Genomic DNA, 20,787 nt, shown 5'->3' with positions numbered 1-20,787 from the left:
TTGTCACAGTAGTAGTGTTGTCATTGTTGTAGTGATTGCCGTGCCATTGTCACAGTAGTAGTGTTGTCATCGTTGTAGTGGTAACCATGCCATTGTCACAGTAGTAGTGTTGTCATTGTTGTAGTGATAGCCGCGCCATTGTCACAGTAGTAGTGTTGTCATCGTTGTAGTGGTAGCCGCGCCATTGTCACAGTAGTAGTGTTGTCATTGTTGTAGTGATAGCCGTGCCATTGTCACAGTAGTAGTGTTGTCATTGTTGTAATGGTAGCCGTGCCATTGTCACAGTAGTAGTGTTGTCATTGTTGTAGTGGTAGCCGTGCCATTGTCACAGTAGTAGTGTTGTCACTGTTGTAGTGATAGCCGTGCCATTGTCACAATAGTAGTGTTGTCATTATTTTAGTGAAAATCATGTCATTAATAATAATAATAATAATGATGATGGCATTTATTAAGCGCTTACTATGTGCAAAGCCCTGTTCTAAGCGCTGGGGAAGTTACAAGGTGATCAGGTTGTCCCACAGGGGGCTCACAGTCTTCATCCCCATTTTACAGATGAGGTAACTGAGGCTCAGAGAAGTGAAGTGACTTGCCCAAAGTCACACAGCTGACAATTGGCGGAGCCGGGATTTGAACCCATGACCTCTGACTCCAAAGCCGGGGCTCTTTCCACCGAGCCACGCTGCTTCTCACGCTGTGTCATCATCATCATCATCAATCGTATTTATTGAGCGCTTACTATGGGCAGAGCACTGGACTAAGCACTTGGGAAGGACAAGTTGACACAGTAGTAATGTTGTCATTGTTGCAGTGATAATAATCATAATAATGATGGTTTTTGTTAAGCGCTTACTATGTGCCACTGTTCTAAGCGCTGGGGGAGATACAAGGTGATGAGGTTGTCCAACGTGGGGCTCATTGTCTTAATCCCCATTTTACAGATGAGGTAACCGAGGCCCAGAGAAGTGAAGTGACTGGCCCAAAGTCACACAGCTGACAATTGGCGGAGCCGGGATTTGAACCCAGGACCTCTGACTCTTAAGCCTGAGCTCTTTCCACTAAGCCATGCTGATAGTTGTGTCATTGTAGCAACACGGTTGTCATTGTCATTGTCAGAGTGTTGTCATCGTAGTGGCGGTCCCGACGCCCTTGTGAGAGCAGTCATGCCGTTGCTGGAGTAGGGTTTGCCACGGTCGTTGTAGTAGCAGTCCCTGTCATGGTTGTGACAGTCAATCAATCCATCAATCGTATTTATTGAGCGCTTACTATGTGCAGAGCACTGGACTAAGCGCTTGGGAAGTACAAATTGGCACCATATAGAGACAGTCCCTACCCAACAGTGGGCTCACAGTCTAAAAGATAGTCGTGAGAAGCAGCGTGGCTTAAGCACGGGCCTGGAATGCAGAAGGTCGTGGGTTCCAATTCCGGGTCCGCCACTTGTCTGCCCTGTGACCTTGGCCAAGTCACTTCACTCCTCCACGCCTCAGTGACCTCATCTGCAAAATGGGGATTGAGACTGCCAGCCCCACGTGGGACAATCAATCAAGCAATCCGTCGTATTTATTGAGCGCTTACTGTGTGCAGAGCACTGTACTAAGCGCTTGGGAAGTACAGGTTGGCAACATATCTGGTCACTTGTCGGCTGTGAGACTTTGGGCAAGTCATTTCACATCTCTGGGCCTCAGTTCCCTCGTCTGTAAAATGGGCAGTAAGACTGTGCGCCCCCTGTGTAATACAGGGATTGTGTCTAACCCAATTACCCCAGTGCTTAGTACAGGGGCTGGGACTTAGTAAGGAGTTCATTCATTCATTCATTCAGTCGTATTTATTGAGCGCTTACTGTGTGCAGAGCACTGTACTAAGCGCTTGGGAAGTACAAGTTGGCAACCTATAGAGACGGTCCCTACCCAACAATCAATCAATCAATCGTATTGAGCGCTTACTGTGTGCAGAGCACTGTACTAAGCGCTTGGGAAGTACAAGTTGGCAACCTATAGAGACGGTCCCTACCCAACAATCAATCAATCAATCAATCGTATTGAGCGCTTACTGTGTGCAGAGCACTGTACTAAGCGCTTGGGTAGTACAAGTTGGCAACCTATAGAGACGGTCCCTACCCAACAATCAATCAATCAATCGTATTGAGCGCTTACTGTGTGCAGAGCACTGTACTAAGCGCTTGGGAAGTCCAAGTTGGCAAAAAGCCCAACAGTGGGCTCACAGTCTAGAAGGTTAACAAATACCATTTATTATTATTATTATTATTATTATTATTACCGTCGCTGTAACATCCCCCCAACCCCCTTCTAGACCGTGAGCCCGCTGTTGGGTAGGGACCGTCTCTATATGTTACCAACTTGGACTCCCCAAGCGCTTAGCACAGTGCTCCGCACACAGTAAGCGCTCAATAAATACGATTGAATGAATGGACCCCGGTGGACAATTTGCAGGAAAACTCACGTCAGCATGATTTATTGGCCTTTTAATTTCCGGCTCAGCTGGGTGATTTTTGCGTGCGTATCGCTTCCCAAGTTCACTCCGGAGGAACGGCGGTTGGGTTATGTTGAGGTCGGATGTGGTTTTGGAAATACGATTGATTGATTGATTGATTGATTTCCCCGTTTATTCAGACTGTGTTTCTCCTTCGTGCAGTCTGGTAGATATGATTTGATGTATAAAGGGCCCACTCCCGCACCCCCGGTGACTCTCAGAATCCCATCCTGCCGGACGGTCCGGAGTTCGTTCGTTCATTCAATCGTATTTATTGAGCGCTCCCTGTGTGCGGAGCACTGTGCTAAGCGCTTGGGAAGGACAAGTTGGCAACCTCTAGAGACGGTCCCTACCCCATGGCGGAGTTGAAAATATAGTACGTCTCCCCTTCCCCACCTTTCCTGCTGGGCTGGCCAGTTCTGGCAAAGGAGAATTTGCTTCCTTAGAGGGCGGGATCGTGTCATCATCATCATCATCATCAATCGTATTTATTGAGCGCTTACTATGTGCAGAGCACTGTACTAAGTGCTTGGGAAGTACAAATTGGCGTCCTCCCACTCTGTTGTGTTTGTGCTCTCCCAAGTGCTTAGCCCAGGGCTCTGCACATGCTAAGCGCTTGATAAATACCAATCAATCAATCAATCAGTCGTATTTACTGAGCGCTTACTGTGTGCAGAGCACTGTACGAAGCGCTCGGGAAGACCAAGTTGGCAACATCTAGAGACGGTCCCTACCCACCAGCGGGCTCGCAGTCTAAAAGGGGGAGACAGAGAACAAAACCAAACATACTGACAGAATAAAATAAATAGAATAGATATGTACAAGTAAAATCATCATCCTCATCATCAATCGTATTTATTGAGCGCTTACTATGTGCAGAGCACTGTACTAAGCGCTTGGGAAGTACAAATTGGCAACATATAGAGACGGTCCCTACCCAACAGTGGGCTCACGGTCTAAAAGTAAAATAAATAAATAGAGCAAGAACTCAACTGTACCAAGAACCAAAATAGATTGGTTGAAATACTCGTTGACCCCCGCTCCGAGTAGCAGCATGGCCTACCAGGAACCAAATGGATTGTTTGAAATAGTAGTTGACCCCCACGCCGAGTAGGCCTACAGGGAAGTGAAAGGATCTGGGTTCTAATCCCGCTTCTGCTGATCGCTTGCTGTGTGAGAGTTTGGGCCCCTGTGTGGGCGGCATCTGGAGAGTTTCCAGGCCTCCACCAGTCTCGGCTACGGGAGGGAGAGTCCAGCAGAGGCCTGTCCGTTACATCCATTACGTCCATCACATCCCCAGCTTGCCCAGCGGCTAGCGAGCGGCAGGCCGTCGGCCATAAAGGCAAAACCCAACCGTGCTGGGCCGCAGCGGCACGGAGGCTCGAGTTGACCGCGCGGGAGGCGGCGACGGTAAACCACTCCTGGATCGGGACCGAGAAAACTACGGATCCGCCTCCAGAACGATCGGCTCTGGGAAGAGAGGTGTCCGTGGCGTCGCTGTGGGTCGGAGACGACTGGACGGCGTACGACCAGAGATCTTGGACAAGTCATTTCACGTCTTTGTGCCCGGCACGTCGTGAGTGCTTGACGAACACCGTAAGAAAGCCCCAAAAAACTGCTCCAGAGCCCAGGACACGGGAATGGTGGGATAGGGGAGAAGGGAGTTCCCGGCTGAGTCTGTGTCGCCTCTCCTTCCTCCCCAGATTTTTGGGCCGCAGTGCTTAGCACGCAGTAAGCGCTCAACAAATAGGATTGAATGAGGAAGGTGGTGTTCCCAAGGAGCCCCAATCTGCCGTGCGGGGTTTAGGCGAGCGGTAGGGGAGGTCATCTGTGGTTGCTTGGGTGGGATTGATGTTGCCAACTTGTACTTCCCGAGCGCTTAGTACAGTGCTCTGCACACAGTAAGCGCTCGATAAATACGATTGAATGAATGAATGATTATGGGGCATGTACTGGCCTCGCCCAATCCCGGTCTCTGAGAAGACCGGCCAGTTTCCAAACGAGGCCGAAAAAGATGCGAAATGGCCACCTGCCAGCTCGCCAAAACCTGACCCTCTGACCCCTTTCCATCCGCATAATCCCAAAGAAAGGTTGTCCGGCTCCTCTTCCTGGTTTTCCTTAAAGGCCGGCCACCGTAATATTGCAGGCGGATTTGCACTGTGGGTCGGAGACGACCCGATGGCATAGGACAAGATAATTTGCCGCTCCCCCCAACCTGGTCTTACTTTAAAGGGTCTGATGTATGTACCTATTTGCCTTCCTCAGTTTCTCCAGCTTTCATTCGAGCACTTCCTGGGGGCCGAGCACTGGACGAGGCGCTTGGGAGCGCGCCGTCCAAGTCCCGGCCCGTGCCTCGGAGGGAAATCCCATCTCCAAGCGGGCGGTCCTGAAGAGCCCTGGCCTATTTCTGCTCTTCAGCTTCGAACCCCAACAGGGTGAGATTTTCTTTCCGAAAGGGCAGGGCGGGGACTCAGTCCAGCAGGCAGGTCCTTGGTGGTTGCCTAATTCCCCGGCGAGACGGGAAACGGGGTCCGAATCCTCACCCTGCCCCTCAGCACGGTGTTTTTCTAGCGGGAGTTCTGGGATTTCACGTGTGCTCGCTCCCTGAGCCCTTGAGCTGCGGTACACGGGTATATCTGGGTGATTTTTGCTTCTCCTACCATGCGTAAACACTATGTTCCTCCAACAGCAGCCCGCTTACTGTGCCTCGTTCTCAACCCCCTGACGTTCAACCCCCTCCCCATCTTCAGTCCTACTGAAAACCCCCTCCTCCGGGAAGCCTTCCCTCTCATCTCCTTCGCCCTACTTTCTCTCCCTTCCGTATCCCCTGCTGCACTGTATTCTCCCAAGCGCTTAGTACATGTGAGAAGCAGCGTGGCTCAGTGGAAAGAGCCCGGGCTTCGGAGTCAGAGGTCACGGGTTCCCCTTCCTTCCTCTCCCCCTCGTCCCCCTCTCCATCCCTCCCCATCTTACCTCCTTCCCTTCCCCACAGCACCTGTATATATGTACATATTTGTTACTCTATTTATTTTACTTGTCCATATCTATTCTATTTATTTTATTTTGTTAGTATGTTTGGTTTTGTTCTCTGTCTCCCCCTTTTAGACTGCGAGCCCACTGTTGGGTAGGGACCGCCTCTATAGGTTGCCAACTTGGACTTCCCAAGCGCTCAGTACAGTGCTCTGCACACAGTAAGCGCTCAATAAATACGATTGATGATGATGATGATGACGGGTTCAAATCCCGGCTCTGCCAACTGTCAGCTGTTTGGGCAGGTCGCTTCTCTGTGCCTCGGTTCCCTCGTCTGTAAAATGGGGATGAAGACTGGGAGTGCCCTGTGCGCCTCAGTTCCCTCATCTGTAGAACGGGGATGAAGACTGGGAGCCCCCCGTGGGACCACCTGATCACCCTGTAACCTCCCCGGCGCTTAGAACGGTGCTTTGCACTTAGTAAGCGCTTAATGCCATTATTATTATTATTATTATTACAGTCCCTTGACCAACCTGATCATTTCGCTCTAAACTCCCCCTAAACTCTTAGGTATTCCCACCTCGCTCCCAAAGCACTTGTGTCCACTTCTTTATCCTCCTCTGTAATTTACCGTCCGACTACCCAGTTGGAACATAATCCTCTTGGGGTGGGGGGGGGAATCGTGCGCGCTTCGTTTTCTTTTTCCCAGGTGCTTAGTTCAGTGCTCCGCACAGTGCATGTACCGCAGTAAACCGGCCCCGGGGAAGGAACGTGTGTCTTCCAACTGTGTCCCGCTGTCCTCTCCCAAAGCGTAACGACCGAGTCTTCCCCGCTCCTCTTGGGCGATCCCGGCCGGTCGGCGGCGAGGGACGGACTCCGAGGTAAAGTGGGACCACTTTATTAGTTACCGCTAGGTACCGCGGGTTCGACATTAAGAGCAGGAATGGGGGTCAACGGGCACTGAGCTACGTTTCACCGGGCACCGCGCTTCCAACACGCCCCCGCCGGAGCCGTTCTCCCCGCCCTCCGATCTCCCGCCCGCTGACCGATCCGGACGTTGTCCGCGACGGGGGCCGGGGGGCAGGGGGGTGGGGAGGGAAGCGTCTTCGTGGAGCGCGCCACGTTCACACCAGCGTCGGACGACAACATGCACTTTCTACTCCTGCGGGTCAAGCGGGAGGGAGCCGCGGGGGGCCGGGACCGCCCCCCCCCCCCCGCCCCGCGCGTCACCCGGGGGGCGGAGGGGCGCGTGGCGGGCCGCTCTCAGCTGCCCACGGCCAGTCTCTGCTCTGTGAGGGACGCCTGCTGGGCCACCGTTTTGTTCTCGTGGCCGCGGAGTTTCGACACGACGTCGAGGAAGGCCAAGCCCCGCACCTCCTTGTGGAGCGGCTCTGGAAAACAGAAACGGGACGTGCGGGCGGCGGTCCCGTCCCCCCTCCGAGGGATCCCGGGAAGGCGCTCCGGGAGGATGCTCTGCCCTCTGCCAGGCCCCGCTCGAGGGAAAAGACGGTCAGTGGGTCACTGTGGTAGGGCCAGGGTGACCTGGGGGGCTAACCCGGCTCCGCCCCATGCCCGATGTGTGACCTTGGGACAGTCATTTCACTTCCCAGTTTCCTCTAGGCTGTGACCTCGTTGTGGGCGGGAACGTCTCTGGTGCTATATCATCCTCTCCCAAGTGCTTTCTAGACTGTGAGCCCACTGTTGGGTAGGGACCGTCTCTCTATGTTGCCAACTTGGACTTCCCAAGCGCTGAGTACAGTGCTCTGCACACAGTAAGCGCTCAATAAATACGATTGATGATGATGATATCGTACTCTCCCAAGTGCTTTCTAGACTGTGAGCCCGCTGTCGGGTAGGGACCGTCTCTCTATGTTGCCAACTTGGACTTCCCAAGCGCTGCGTACAGTGCTCTGCACACAGTAAGCGCTCAATAAATACAATTAATGATGATGATATCGTACTCTCCCAAGTGCTTTCTAGACTGTGAGCCCGCTGTCGGGTAGGGACCGTCTCTCTATGTTGCCAACTTGGACTTCCCAAGCGCTGAGTACAGTGCTCTGCACACAGTAAGCGCTCAATCAATACGATTGATTGATTTAGTACAGTGCTCAATCAATACGATCGAATGTAGGAATGAACAAGCGCTTAGTACACTGCTCTGCACATAGTAAGCGCTCAATAAATACGATTGATGATGATGAACGGGCTCCTCAACTGTAAAATGGAGATTCAGTACCTTTTCTTGCTTGTAAGGATTGTGGTATCTGTTAAGCGCTTACTAGAATAATAATACTAATGATGGTATTTCTTAATAGTAATAATAATGATGGCATTTGTTAAGCGCTTACTAGAATAATAATGCTAAAGATGGTATTTCTTAATAATAAGAATAATGATGGCATTTGTTAAGCGCTTACTATGTGCAGAGCACTGTTCTAAGCGCTGGGGGGATACAAGGTGATCAAGTTGTCATCATCATCAATCATATTTATTGAGCGTTTACTGTGTGCAGAGCACTGTACTAAGCGCTTGGGAAGTCCAAGTTGGCAACATATAGAGACAGTCCCTACCCAACAGTGGGCTCACAGTCTAAAAGGGGGAGACAGAGAACAAAACCAAACATATTAATAAAATAAATAGAATCATCATCATCATCAATCGTATTTATTGAGCGCTTACTGTGTGCAGAGCACTGTACTAAGCGCTTGGGAAGTCCAAGTTGGCAACATATAAAGACAGTCCCTACCCAACAGTGGGCTCACAGTCTAAAAGGGGGAGACAGAGAACAAAACCAAACATACTAATAAAATAAATAGGATAGACATGTACAAGTAAAATAGAGTAATAAATATGTACAAACATATATACAGGTGCTGTGGGGAAGGGAAGGAGGTAAGATGGGGGATGGAGAGGGGGGCGAGTTCGTTCATTCAATCGTATTGATTGAGCGATTACTGTGTGCGGAGCACTGGACTAAGCGCTTGGGAAGGACAAGTTGGCAACCTCTAGAGACGGTCCCTACCCCACAGCGGAGTTGAAAATATAGTACGTCTCCCCTTCCCCACCTTTCCTGCTGTGCTGGCCAGTTCTGGGGAAGGAGAATTTGCTTCCTTAGAGGGCGGGATCGTGTCCTCCCACTCTGTTGTGTTTGTCCTCTCCCAAGTGCTTAGCCCAGGGCTTTGCACATGCTAAGCGCTTGATAAATACCAAGAACTCAACCGTACCAAGAACCGTAATAGATTGGTTTCCACTGAGCCTCGCAGCTTCTGAAGGTTTGCAGCCCATAATAGTGATTGGGGTACTTGCTAAACAGCTTACTATGTGCTAGGCCCCGGGGCAGGTAACAGTGCAATCGGATCTAGTCTCTGCTCGTCCAGGGACTTGCTTTCGCAAAGGAAGAACGGGTTTTTAATTCCCACTTTATGAACGAGGACACGGAAGCCCAGAGAAGGTAAGTGACTTGCCCGAGATCGCTTGTCATTCAGTCGATCGTATTTGTTGAGCGCTTACTGTGTGCAGAGCACTGTACTAAGCGCTTGGGAAGTCCCAGTTGGCAACATATAGAGACGGTCCCTACCCAACAACGGGCTCACGGTCTAGAAGGCCGGAGACAGAGCCAGGATTAGAATCTGGAGGTCCCCCGACCCCCCAGGCCTCAGCAGATGAGGAAACTGAGGCCCGGAGAAGGTAAATAACTTAACCAAAAGGTCACACAGCCAGGTGAGTGGTAGAGGCGGGATTGGAACCCGGGTTTTTCGACTCCCAGGCCCGGGCAGATGAGGAAACTGAGGCCCAGAGAAGGTAAATGACTTACCCAAAAGGTCACACAGCCAGATATGTGGTAGAGCTGGGATTGGAACCCGGGTCTTTTGACGCCCAGGCCCGGGCAGATGAAGAAACTGAGGCCCGGAGAAGGTAAATGACTTACCCAAAAGGTCACACAGCCAGGTGTGTGGTAGAGCCGGGATTGGAACCCGGTCTTTCGACTCCCAGGCCCCGGGCAGATGAGGAAACTGAGGCCCGGAGAAGGTAAATAACTTAACCAAAAGGTCACACAGCCAGGTGTGTGGTAGAGCTGAGATTGGAACCCGGGTCTTTCGACTCCCAGGCCCGGGCAGATGAGGAAACTGAGGCCCGGAGAAGGCAAATGACTTACCCAAAAGGTCACACAGCCAGGTGTGGGGTACAGCCGGAATTGGAACCCGGGTCTTTTGACGCCCGGGCCCGGGCAGATGAGGAAACTGAGGCCCGGAGAAGGCAAATGACTTACCCAAAAGGTCACACAGCCAGGTATGTGGTAGAGCCGGGATTGGAACCCGGGTCTTTCGACTCCCAGGCCCCAGGCAGATGAGGAAACTGAGGCCCAGAGAAGGTAAATAACTTAACCAAAAGGTCACACAGCCAGCTGTGTGGTAGAGCTGGGATTGGAACCCGGGTCTTTTGACTCCTGGGCCTGGGCAGATGAGGAAACTGAGGCCCGGAGAAGGTAAATGACTTACCCGAGGGCTCCTGCCGCCCGGGCCCAGCCCCTTTCCCCAAGGCCTTGCTACTTCTCAGGCCTTCTCGGCTGAATTGTCACCAGAAGGCTTAGACCCCGAGCCCCTTCCCGTGAGGGACTTCTAGACTGTGAGCCCACTGCTGGGTAGGGACCGTCTCTAGATGTTGCCAAGTTGGACTTCCCCAGCGCTTAGTCCAGTGCTCTGCACACAGTAAGCGCTCAATAAATTTGATTGAGGGAGAGGAGGAGTCCCACGGGGGGGTCAGTGAGGTCCAGCTGTAGGGGCACCACGGGAAATTCCTTCTGCGGGATGCCGGGAAACAGGGCCTCCGTTTCCTCATGTGTCAAGTGTGGATTGGAGATCCGGTCGGCTGGCGGGGTGGGGAGGGAGGCCGCGGGCCGGGCCCGGCCCGGCGTGGAGGACTTACCGGACCCCATGAGCGCACAGATGAGCACCATGGAGTTGTACTTGATTTCGGGGGCGCTGCGCTCCTCCGCCAGCAGCCTGTGCAGGATCTGAACCAGCTGCGCGTTTTCCAGGTCTTTCTCGGCGGTGCCTACGAAGGGAAGCCACGTCGCGTGAGGCGGGAGGAGCCGCCCCGGACCCCCCCCTTGGAGAGCCTTCCCCGTTGGCGAAGAAAAGTCGGCGTCATCGCGGCATTCGGAAGTGCTTACTATGTGCCAATCGCTGCACGTGGTAGCCCACGCAGGGCTCAAGGTCTAAGAGAAGCAGCGCGGCTCAGTGGAAAGAGCCCAGGCTTGGGAATCAGAGGTCACAGGTTCAAATCCCAGCTCTGCCAATTAATAATAATAATGGTATTTATTAGGCGCTTACTATGTGCAAAGCACTTGTTCTAAGCGTGCTGGGAATTGTCAGCTGTGTGACCTTGGGCAAGTCAGCTTCTCTGTGCCTCAGTGACCTCGTCTGTAAAATGGGGATTAAGACTGTGAGCCCCACGGGGGACAACCTGATCACCTTGTATCCTCCCCAGTGCTTAGAACAGTGCTTTGCGCATAGTAAGCGCTTAATACATGCCATTATTATTATTATTATTATTATTATTATGTGCCAATCGCTGCACTAAGCATTGGGGTAGCCCGTGAGGGGCTCAACATCTAAGAGAAGCAGCGCGGCTCAGTGGAAAGAGCCCGGGCTTGGGAGTCAGAGGTTACGGGTTCAAATCCCAGCTCTGCCAACCAATAATAATAATAATAAAGATGGTATTTATTAGGCGCTTACTATGTGCAAAACACTTGTTCTAAGCGCACTGGGAATTGTCAGCTGTGTGACCTTGGGCAACTCACTTAGCTTCTCTGTGCCTCAGTGACCTCATCAGTAAAATGGGGATTAAGACTGTGTGCCCCACGGGGGACAACCTGATCACCTTGTATCCTCCCCAGCGCTTAGAACAGTGCTTTGCACATAGTAAGCGCTTAATACATGACATCATCATTATTATTATTATGTGTCAATCACTGCACTAAGCATTGGGGTAGCCCGTGAGGGGCTCAAGGTCTAAGAGAAGCAGCACGGCTCAGTGGAAAGAGCCCGGGCTTGGGAGTCAGAGGTCATGGGTTCAAATCCCAGCTCTGCCAATTAATAATAATAATGATGATGGTATTTATTAGGCGCTTACTATTTGCAAAGCACTCTTCTAAGCGCTGGCAATTGTCAGCTGTGTGACCTTGGGCAAGTCACTTAGCTTCTCTGGGCCTCAGTTCCCTCATCTGGAAAATGGGGATTAAGACTGTGAGCCCCACGGGGGACAACGTGATCACCTTGTATCCTCCCCATCACTTAAAACAGTGCTTTGCACATAGTAAGCGCTGAACAAATGCCATCATTATTATTATTAAGAGGGAGACAAGGGATCGAATCCCCATTTCACCAATCAGGGAACTGAGGCACGGAGAAAGTAAGTGACTTGCCCAAGGTCTCGTAGCAGGGAAGCGGTGGCATCTGTTGCCCTGTGGAGTCTGGCACTAGTTTGGATAATAATAATAATAATAATAATAATAATAATAATAATAATAATGGTATCTGTTAAGCGCTTACTATGTGCAAAGTACGGTTCTAAGCGCTGGGGAATACAAGGTGAGTAGATTGTCCCATGTGGGGCTCACAGTTTTAATCCCCATTTTACAGATGAGGTAACTGAGGCCCAGAGAAGTTAAGTGGCTTGCTCAAGGTCACCAGCTGACAAGCGGCAGAGCCGGGATACAAGGTGATGAGATTGTCCCACGTGGGGCTCACAGTTTTAATCCCCATTTTACAGATGAGGTAACAGAGGCCCAGAGCAGTTAAGTGGCTTGCTGAAGGTCACCAGCTGACAAATGGCGGAGCCGGGATTCGAACCCGTGACCTATCTGGGTGGAACAGGAGGTCTGGGGAAGCGGGAGGGAAGGGGCAGGAAGAGCAAGGTCTCCGGGGGGAGGGCGGGGGCGGCTCCCCTTGTTCTCAGCCCCTCGCCCCCGGCGCAAGCAGGGAAAGCGGGCTTGGGCCCGAGGCCCAGACTCGGGGCGCTCACCTAATTCCAGAGCCGCTATGAGCGCCAAGGCCACCAGCGCCTCATTCTGCATGATCACGTGCTCGCTCGTCGCCATGGTGACGAGATGCTGGACGCCGCCACTCTGCACAATGGTTTTGATCACCTCCTGAAACGAACATCATCATCATCATCATCATCATCAATCGTATTTATTGAGCGCTTAGTATGTGCGGAGCACTGGACTAAGCGCTTGGGAAGTACAAACTGGCAACAGAAAGAGACAGTCCCTACCCAACAGTGGGCTCACAGTCTAAAACAGAGAACGCGGCGCCGTCAAAGCCTCGGTCACGCTCCGGCTGGGGCCGGGGGCCGAGCCGTCGCCCACGAGGATCCGTCCCGGGAGAGAGTGGGAATGCCGGGGAGCCGTTTGGGCGTTCGGCGGGTTTTATCCAAGACGGCCACTTCACCGCCCGCTGTGGAAAAATGGCATTTTGGCTGAGAAGCCGCCCAGGACGTAGTCCGAAGGAGGGGGGACCCCAAAACCTGGCAGGGGAGAAGGGGGAGACACCACTGGCTTCACAAGGAAAGAATCACACAACTCCTTTTTCCTTCCCCAAGGCACGTTATCCGCCCGGGCCTGGCAGTCGGAAGGTCAAGGATTTTAATTCCGGCTCCGCCACTTGTCTGCTGTGTGACCTTGGGTGAGTCCCTTCTCTTCCCTGTGCCTCAGTCACCTCATCTGTAAAGTGGGGGTTGAGGCTATGAGCCTCAACTGTGGGACAGGGGCCGAGTCCAACCTGATCTGCTTGTAAAATAATAATAATAATGATGGCATTTATTAAGCGCTTGCTATGTGCAAAGCAATGTTCTAAGCGCTGGGGTAATAATGATGATAATCATAATGATGGTATTTGTTAAGCGCTTACTATATGCAAAGCAATGTTCTAAGTGCTGGGGTAATAATGATAATAATCATAATGATGGTATTTGTTAAGCGCTTACTATGTGCAAAGCACTGTTCTAAGCGCTGGGGAGGTTACAAGGTGATCGGGTTGTCCCTCGGGGGGCTCACAGTTTAAATCCCCATTTTACAGATGAGGTAACTGAGGCCCAGAGAAGTTAAGTGACTTACCCAAAGTCACACAGCTGACAAGTGGCGGAGCCAGGATTTGAACCCATGACCTCTGACTCCAAAGCCCGGGCTCTTTCCACTGAGCCACGCTGCTTCTCTACCCCTGTGCTTAGACTGTGAGCCCGTTGTTGGGTAGGGACCGTCTCTAGATGTTGCCAACTTGTACTTCCCAAGCGCTTAGTACAGTGCTCTGCACACAGTAAGCGCTAAATAGAGAAGCAGCATGGCTTGGTGGAAAGAGCCCGGGCTTTGGAGTCAGAGGTCATGGGTTCAAATTCCAGCTCTGCCAATTGTCAGCTGTGTGACTTTGGGCAAGTCACTTCACTTCTCTGGGCCTCAGTTACCCCATCTGTAAAATGGGGATGAAGACTGTGAGCCCCCCTTGGGACAACCTGATCACCTTGTAACCTCCCCAGCGCTTAGAACAGTGCTTTGCACATAGTAAGTGCTTAATAAATTCCATTATTACTATTATTATTATTATTAGAACAGTGCTTTGCACATAGTAAGCGCTTAATAAATTCCATAATTATTATTATTATTAGAACAGTGCTTTGCACATAGTAAGTGCTTAATAAATTCCATCATTATTATTATTATTAGAACAGTGCTTTGCACATAGTAAGCGCTTAATAAATTCTATAATTATTATTATTATTAGAACAGTGCTTTGCACATAGTAAGCGCTTAATAAATGCCATTATTAATAAATACGATTGAATGAATGAATAAATACTGTGCCGGCACATAAGCAGCGCTTAGCAAATGTCACAGTAAGTCGGAGGGCTAATTATGATAATAGTGGAATACGGTTTGGGCGCTTACTATAACTGTGGTCCTTGTTAAGCACGCACTATGGGTCGAGCACTAACTGAGCATGTACTTGTACTTCCCAAGCGCTTAGTACAGTGCTCTGCACACAGTAGGCGTTCAATAAATACGATTGATTGATTGAGCATGGGGTAGATCCAAGATAATCAGGTTGTCCCCTGTGGGCCTCACAGTCTCCCTCCCCATTTCGCAGATGAGGTAACCGAGGCAAGGAAAAGTGAAGTGACTTGTTCACAGTCACACAGCAGACAAGCAGCGGGGCCGGGATTAGACCCTACGGTCTTTGGACTCCCGGACCCAAGCGCTTAGTCCAGGGCTCTGCACACAGTAGGCGCTCAGTAAATACGACTGAATGAATGAATGAACCCGGGCTCTATCTACTCGGCCAGGCTGGTAGAATTTGAACGCGGACCCCGAATCAGAGGCAAGGAACCGGATGCCTGAAGGATGACAATTAGAAGCGTACAATCCGAGTGGAAAACAGTTAAGTTCCTGTTCCCTTCAGGGAGTGAGCTCGTTGTGGGCAGGGAATGTGTCTGTTGTTCATTCCTTCAATCAGTATTTATTGAGCGCTATATGTTGCCAATTTGTACTTCCCAAGCGCTTAGTACAGTGCTCTGCACATAGTAAGCGCTCAATAAATACGATTGATGATGATGACTAAGCTCTTGGGAAGTCCAAGTCGGCAACATCTAGAGACGGTCCCTACCCAACAGCGGGCTCACGGTCTAGAAGGGGGAGATGGAGAACAAAACAGATTCACAGAATAAAATAAATAGAATAAATATGTACAAATAAAATAAATAGAGTAATAAATGCGTACAAACATATATACAGGTGCTGTGGGGAGGGGAAAGAGGTAAGGCGAGGGGGAGAGGAAGGAGGGGGCTCAGTCTGTTGTATCGTCCTCTCCCAAGAGCTTAGTACAGTGCTTTGCACACAGAACAGCACGGCTCAGTGGAAAGAGCCCGGGCTTGGGAGCCAGAGGTCATGGGTTCGAATCCCGGCTCCGCCACTTAGCTGTGTGACCCTGGGCAAGCCACTTCACTTCTCTGGGCCTCAGTTACCTCATCTGGAAAATGGGGATTAAGACCGTGAGCCCCACGTGGGACAACCTGATCACCTTGTATCCCCCCCCCCAGCGCTTAGAACAGTGATTCGCACATAGTAAGCACTTAACAAATGCCATTATTATTATTATTAGAAAGCGCTCAATAAATATGACAATGAACAATGGAGGATACAAGCAAACACTCACCGAATCATGGGAACCAGAGGGAAAACAGAAACAAGCGGCAATGATAATGTCATAATTGTGCTTCCAACTTGTACTTCCCAAGTGCGTAGTACAGTGCTCTGCACATAGTAAGCGCTCAATAAATACGATTGAATGAATGAATAAATACGATTGAATGAATGAATACGATTGAATGAATGAATGAATACGATTGAATGAATGAACTGTGGTATCTGTTAGGTGCTTACAATGGGCGGAGCACTTAGCTTCTCTGGAAACTTCTCCAGAGCTCAGTACAATGCTTGGCTCATAGAGATATCCTCACAGATACCCCGATCGATCACTCAGTGGTATTCATCTAGTGCTCGCTTGGAACAGTGCAAGACACAGAGTAAGTGCTTAAAAAAAAATCATTTTTGTTATTAAGTAGTTCCCGGAGAAGCTTCGAAAGGAGACTGGGGCAACCTCTGGAGACGATGGAGTGGAATGGGAGAGTTTCAAAAAAAGGGGTCAAAGAGGATTCTGAAGTTAGCATTTCAAATATTCCTCTGTGGGGCCATTTTTTTTTTTAAAAGCATTTATTAAGTGCTTACTATGTGCAAAGCACTGTTCTAAGCGCTGGGGAGGTCACAAGGTCGTCAGGTTGTCCCACATGGGGCTCACGTTCAGGTGTCCGTCTTTCAAATGCTAATAGTAATAGCATTTATTTAGCACTTACTATGTACAAAGCACTGTTCTAAGCGCTGGGGAGGTTACAAGGTCATCAGGTTGTCCCACATGGGGCTCACGTTCGGGTGTCCGTCTTTCAAATGCTAATAATAATAGCATTTATTAAGCACTTACTATGTACAAAGCACTGTTCTAAGTGCTGGGGAGGTTACAAGGTCATCAGGTTGTCCCAAATGGCGCTCACGTTCGGGTGTCCGTCTTTCAAATGCTAATAATAATAGCATTTATTAAGCACTTACTAAGTACAATGCACTGTTCTAAGCTCTGGGGAGGTTACAAGGTCATCAGGTTGTCCCACATGGGGCTCACGTTCAGGTGTCCATCTCTCAAATGCTAATAATAATAGCCTTTATTAAGCACTTACTATGTACAAAGCACTGTTCTAAGCGCTGGGGAGGTTACATGGTCATCAGGTTGTCCCACATGGGGCTCACGTTCAGGTGTCCGTCTTTCAAATGCTAATAATAATAGCATTTATTAAGCACTTACTACGTACAAAGCACTGTTCTAAGCGCTGGGGAGGTCACAAGGTCATCAGGTTGTCCCACATGGGGCTCACGTTCGGGTGTCCGTCTTTCAAATGCTAATAGTAATAGCATTTATTTAGCACTTACTATGTACAAAGCACTGTTCTAAGCGCTGGGGAGGTTACAAGGTCATCAGGTTGTCCCACATGGGGCTCACGTTCAGGTGTCCGTCTTTCAAATGCTAATAATAATAGCCTTTTTTAAGCACTTACTATGTACAAAGCACTGTTCTAAGCGCTGGGGAGGTTACAAGGTCATCAGCTTGTCCCACATGGCGCTCACGTTCAGGTGTCCGTCTTTCAAATGCTAATAATAATGGCATTTATTAAGCACGTACTATGTACAAAGCACTGTTCTAAGCGCTGGGAGAGTTGGTAGGCCCGTTCCCTGCCCATGAGAAGCTTACAGGCTAGAGATGGAGGTTCTGTGGTTGGTCACCGTCCCCCCCGCTGCTGAGTGATGCTCAGGGTGGGACGGGGGATTAGCCGGGGGGCCGTACTTAGGGTCGAGGATGGGTGACCCCAAAAGTCTCGCCCACCGGCCGGTCATCTCTGAACCAAAGGCCCCCTCTGCCACCTGTGTCCCGGTTCACGGCGTGCCCCGCGGGCCCCGCTTCCGCCCCCCCAAACAAGCCTCCGGCCCCCGCGGGAACTCACTTTGGATTTGCTGTGCCGTATGAGGGCCGAGAGCAGCCTGTTGGATTCTCCCATGACGCCGGCATGCTCCTTGGCTTCACACCATTCCACCAGGCGCTCCACCAACATCTCGTTCCTCCCCAGCTGCTCCGCAGCTTCTGCTGCGGGAAACCGAGGGCAACGGCGCGGACGGGTTGGTGGGGAACGCCACCGGCCCGCCACGACCCGCCTTCGGAGACCGCACGTCCGGGCCGCTCTCCTGGGAAGCCGGCGGCTACTGAAGGCTCCGGCCAACCGGGGGGAGGCCGTTTCGGGAAGGGTTTGGGATGAAACGCAAAGGCCAATCCAAGCTAGCCCGGCCCACGGCCTCCCCCTGGCCCGGAATGCCCTCCCTCCGCACAGCCACACAATGTAAAAATGTACGTTTTAAGATGATTAGATGTGACTTCTAGACTGTGAGCGCCCGCTGTTGGGTAGGGACCGTCTCTATATGTTGCAAACTTGTACTTCCCAAGCGCTTAGTACAGTGCTCTGCACACAATAAGCGCTCAATAAATATGATTGAATGAATGAATGAACATCCGCCAAGCTAGCTCTCTTCCTCCCTTCAAAGCTCACCTCCTCCAGAAGGCATTCCCACACTGAGCCCCCTCTTTCCTCTCCTCCCCCTCCCCACAGCACCTGTATATATGTTTGTACAGATTTACTACTCTATTTCACTTGTATCTATTTCCTATTCTCTATATTTTATTAATGATGTGTATCTAGCCATCATTCTATTTATTCTGATGGTACTGACACCTGTCCACTTGTACTACTCTATTTTACTTGTACATATTTCCTATTCTATTTATTTTCTTAATGATGTGTATCTAGCCATCATTCTATTTATTCTGATGGTACCGACACCTGTCTACTTGTACTACTCTATTTTACTTGTACATATTTCCTATTCCATATATTTTATTAATGATGTATATCTAGCCATCATTCTATTTATTCTGATGGTACCAACACCTGTCCACTTGTACTACTCTATTTTACTTGTACATATTTCCTATTCTATTTATTTTATTAATGATGTGTATCTAGCCATCATTCTATTTATTCTGATGGTACCAACACCCGTCTACTTGTACTACTCTATTTTACTTGTACCTATTTCCTATTCTATATATTTTATTAATGATGTGTATCTAGCCATCATTCTATTTATTCTGATGGTACCGACACCCGTCTACTTGTACCACTCTATTTTACTTGTACATATTTCCTATTCTATATATCTTATTAAAGATGTGTATCTAGCCATCATTCTATTTATTCTGATGGTACCGACACCCGTCTACTTGTACCACTCTATTTTACTTGTACATATTTCCTATTCTATATATCTTATTAAAGATGTGTATCTAGCCATCATTCTATTTATTCTGATGGTACCGACACCCGTCTAGTTGTACTACTCTATTTTACTTGTACATATTTCCTATTCTATATATTTTATTAATGATGTGTATCTAGCCATCATTCTATTTATTCTGATGGTACCGACACCTGTCTACTTGTACTACTCTATTTTACTTGTACATATTTCCTATTCTATTTATTTTCTTAATGATGTGTATCTAGCTATCATTCTATTTATTCTGATGGTACCGACAACTGTCCACTTGTACTACTCTATTTTACTTGTACATATTTCCTATTCCATATATTTTATTAATGATGTGCATCTAGCCATCATTCTATTTATTCTGATGGTACCGACACCTGTCCACTTGTACTACTCTATTTTACTTGTACATATTTCCTATTCTATTTATTTTCTTAATGATGTGTATCTAGCCATCATTCTATTTATTCTGATAATAATGATGGCATTTATTAAGCGCTTACTATGTGCCAAGCACTGTTCTAAGCACTGGGGAGGTTACAAGGTGATCAAGTTGTCCCACGGGGAGCTCACAGTCTTCATCCCCATTTTGCCGATGAGGAAACTGAGGCCCAGAGAAGTCAAGTGCCGTGCCCAAAGTCACACAGCTGACAATTGGCAGAGCCGGGATTTGAACCCATGGCCTCTGACTCCAAAGCCCGGGCTCTTTTCCATTGAGCCACACTGCTTCTCCATTCTGATGGCACCGACCCCTGTCTATGTGTTTTGTTTTGTTGTCTACCCTTCTAGGCTGTGAGCCCGTTGTTGGGCAGGGACCGTGTCTAGAAGTTGCCCAACCGCTTAGTACGGTGCTCTGCACACAGTAAGCGCTCAATAAATACGACTGAATGAATGAATGAATGAAAGGATGGGCTCAGTTGACTCGCTGCTTGGCTTTGTGGTGGCCAGAACTCGGTCAATCCTGAATAGACTTGGTCGCCCGGTGAGGCCAAAAAGGGCACGGATGAGACGGGGGGAAAACGCAGGCCCCCGGCCATCATTAGCCCAACACGGACTCCGCCGGCCCCGGCAGACCGTGGACTGCAGCATTTGCTCTGAGAGACCCCCTCGCCCCGCAATCAATCAATCAATTGTATTTATCGAGCGCTTACTGTGTGCAGAGCGCTGTACTAAGCACTTGGGAAGTACAAGTTGGCAATATTTTTATTTGTGCATATCTATTCTATTTATTTGATTTTGTTAGTCTGTTTGGTTTTGTTCTCCGTCTCCCCCTTTTAGACTGTGAGCCCACTGTTGGGTAGGGGCTGTCTCTATATGTTGCCAATTTGGACTTCCCAAGCGCTTAGTACAGTGCTCTGCACATAGTAAGCGCTCAATAAACACGATTGATGATGATGATGGCATGGCTGCTGCTTTTTTACCTTTAGCGTCTATCAACATCCTCAACGTTCCCAGAAGCTTGAACTGAACCGGGGGCATCTCCGACTTCAGGAATTTCAACACGGCTTCGGCCACGCCGGCTGCGAGCATCTTGGCTTTGTTCACGACTGTGTGGGGGGAGGGAGATGACGATCAAGAACCGACGTGGGGAATGAAGCCCGCGCTCCCGGGATCGGAAACCAGCGGGAACCTGAAGTTCTGCTCCTCCAACCCCAGCGCCCTACGGCCTTTTGGCAATTGGAGCATTTATCCTTAATAAATAATAATAATAATGGCATTTCTTAAGCGCTTACTATGTGCAAAGCACTGTTCTAATCGCTGGGGAGGTTACAAGGTGATCAGGCTGTCCCATGGGGGGGCTCACAGTCTTAATCCCCATTTTACAGATGAGGTCACTGAGGCCCAGAGACTTGCCC

At 49.7% G+C, this 20,787-nt stretch overlaps 1 protein-coding gene across 2 annotated transcripts in view; it reads right to left on the bottom strand.

Moving 5' to 3' along the window:
* Window positions 1-6,537: 6,537 nt before the first annotated feature.
* Window positions 6,538-20,787, bottom strand: part of RAP1GDS1 (Rap1 GTPase-GDP dissociation stimulator 1) — a 108,064-nt gene continuing 93,814 nt past the window's right edge. For both annotated transcript variants that reach the window (XM_038769171.1, XM_038769172.1), the window contains 5 exons: window positions 20,353-20,478; window positions 17,557-17,696; window positions 12,484-12,610; window positions 10,384-10,512; window positions 6,538-6,848 (listed from right to left, as the gene is read on the bottom strand). In XM_038769171.1, the coding sequence (XP_038625099.1) occupies window positions 6,721-6,848; window positions 10,384-10,512; window positions 12,484-12,610; window positions 17,557-17,696; window positions 20,353-20,478 (650 nt within the window). In that variant the 3' untranslated portion in view covers window positions 6,538-6,720. The remainder of the gene's footprint in view (window positions 6,849-10,383; window positions 10,513-12,483; window positions 12,611-17,556; window positions 17,697-20,352; window positions 20,479-20,787) is intronic.

The sequence above is a fragment of the Tachyglossus aculeatus genome, chromosome X5, assembly GCF_015852505.1.
Source record: "Tachyglossus aculeatus isolate mTacAcu1 chromosome X5, mTacAcu1.pri, whole genome shotgun sequence".
NCBI lineage: Eukaryota > Metazoa > Chordata > Mammalia > Monotremata > Tachyglossidae > Tachyglossus > Tachyglossus aculeatus.
The sequence above is the reverse complement of the archived record's forward strand: the minus strand, read 5'-3'. Positions and strand labels throughout refer to the sequence as shown.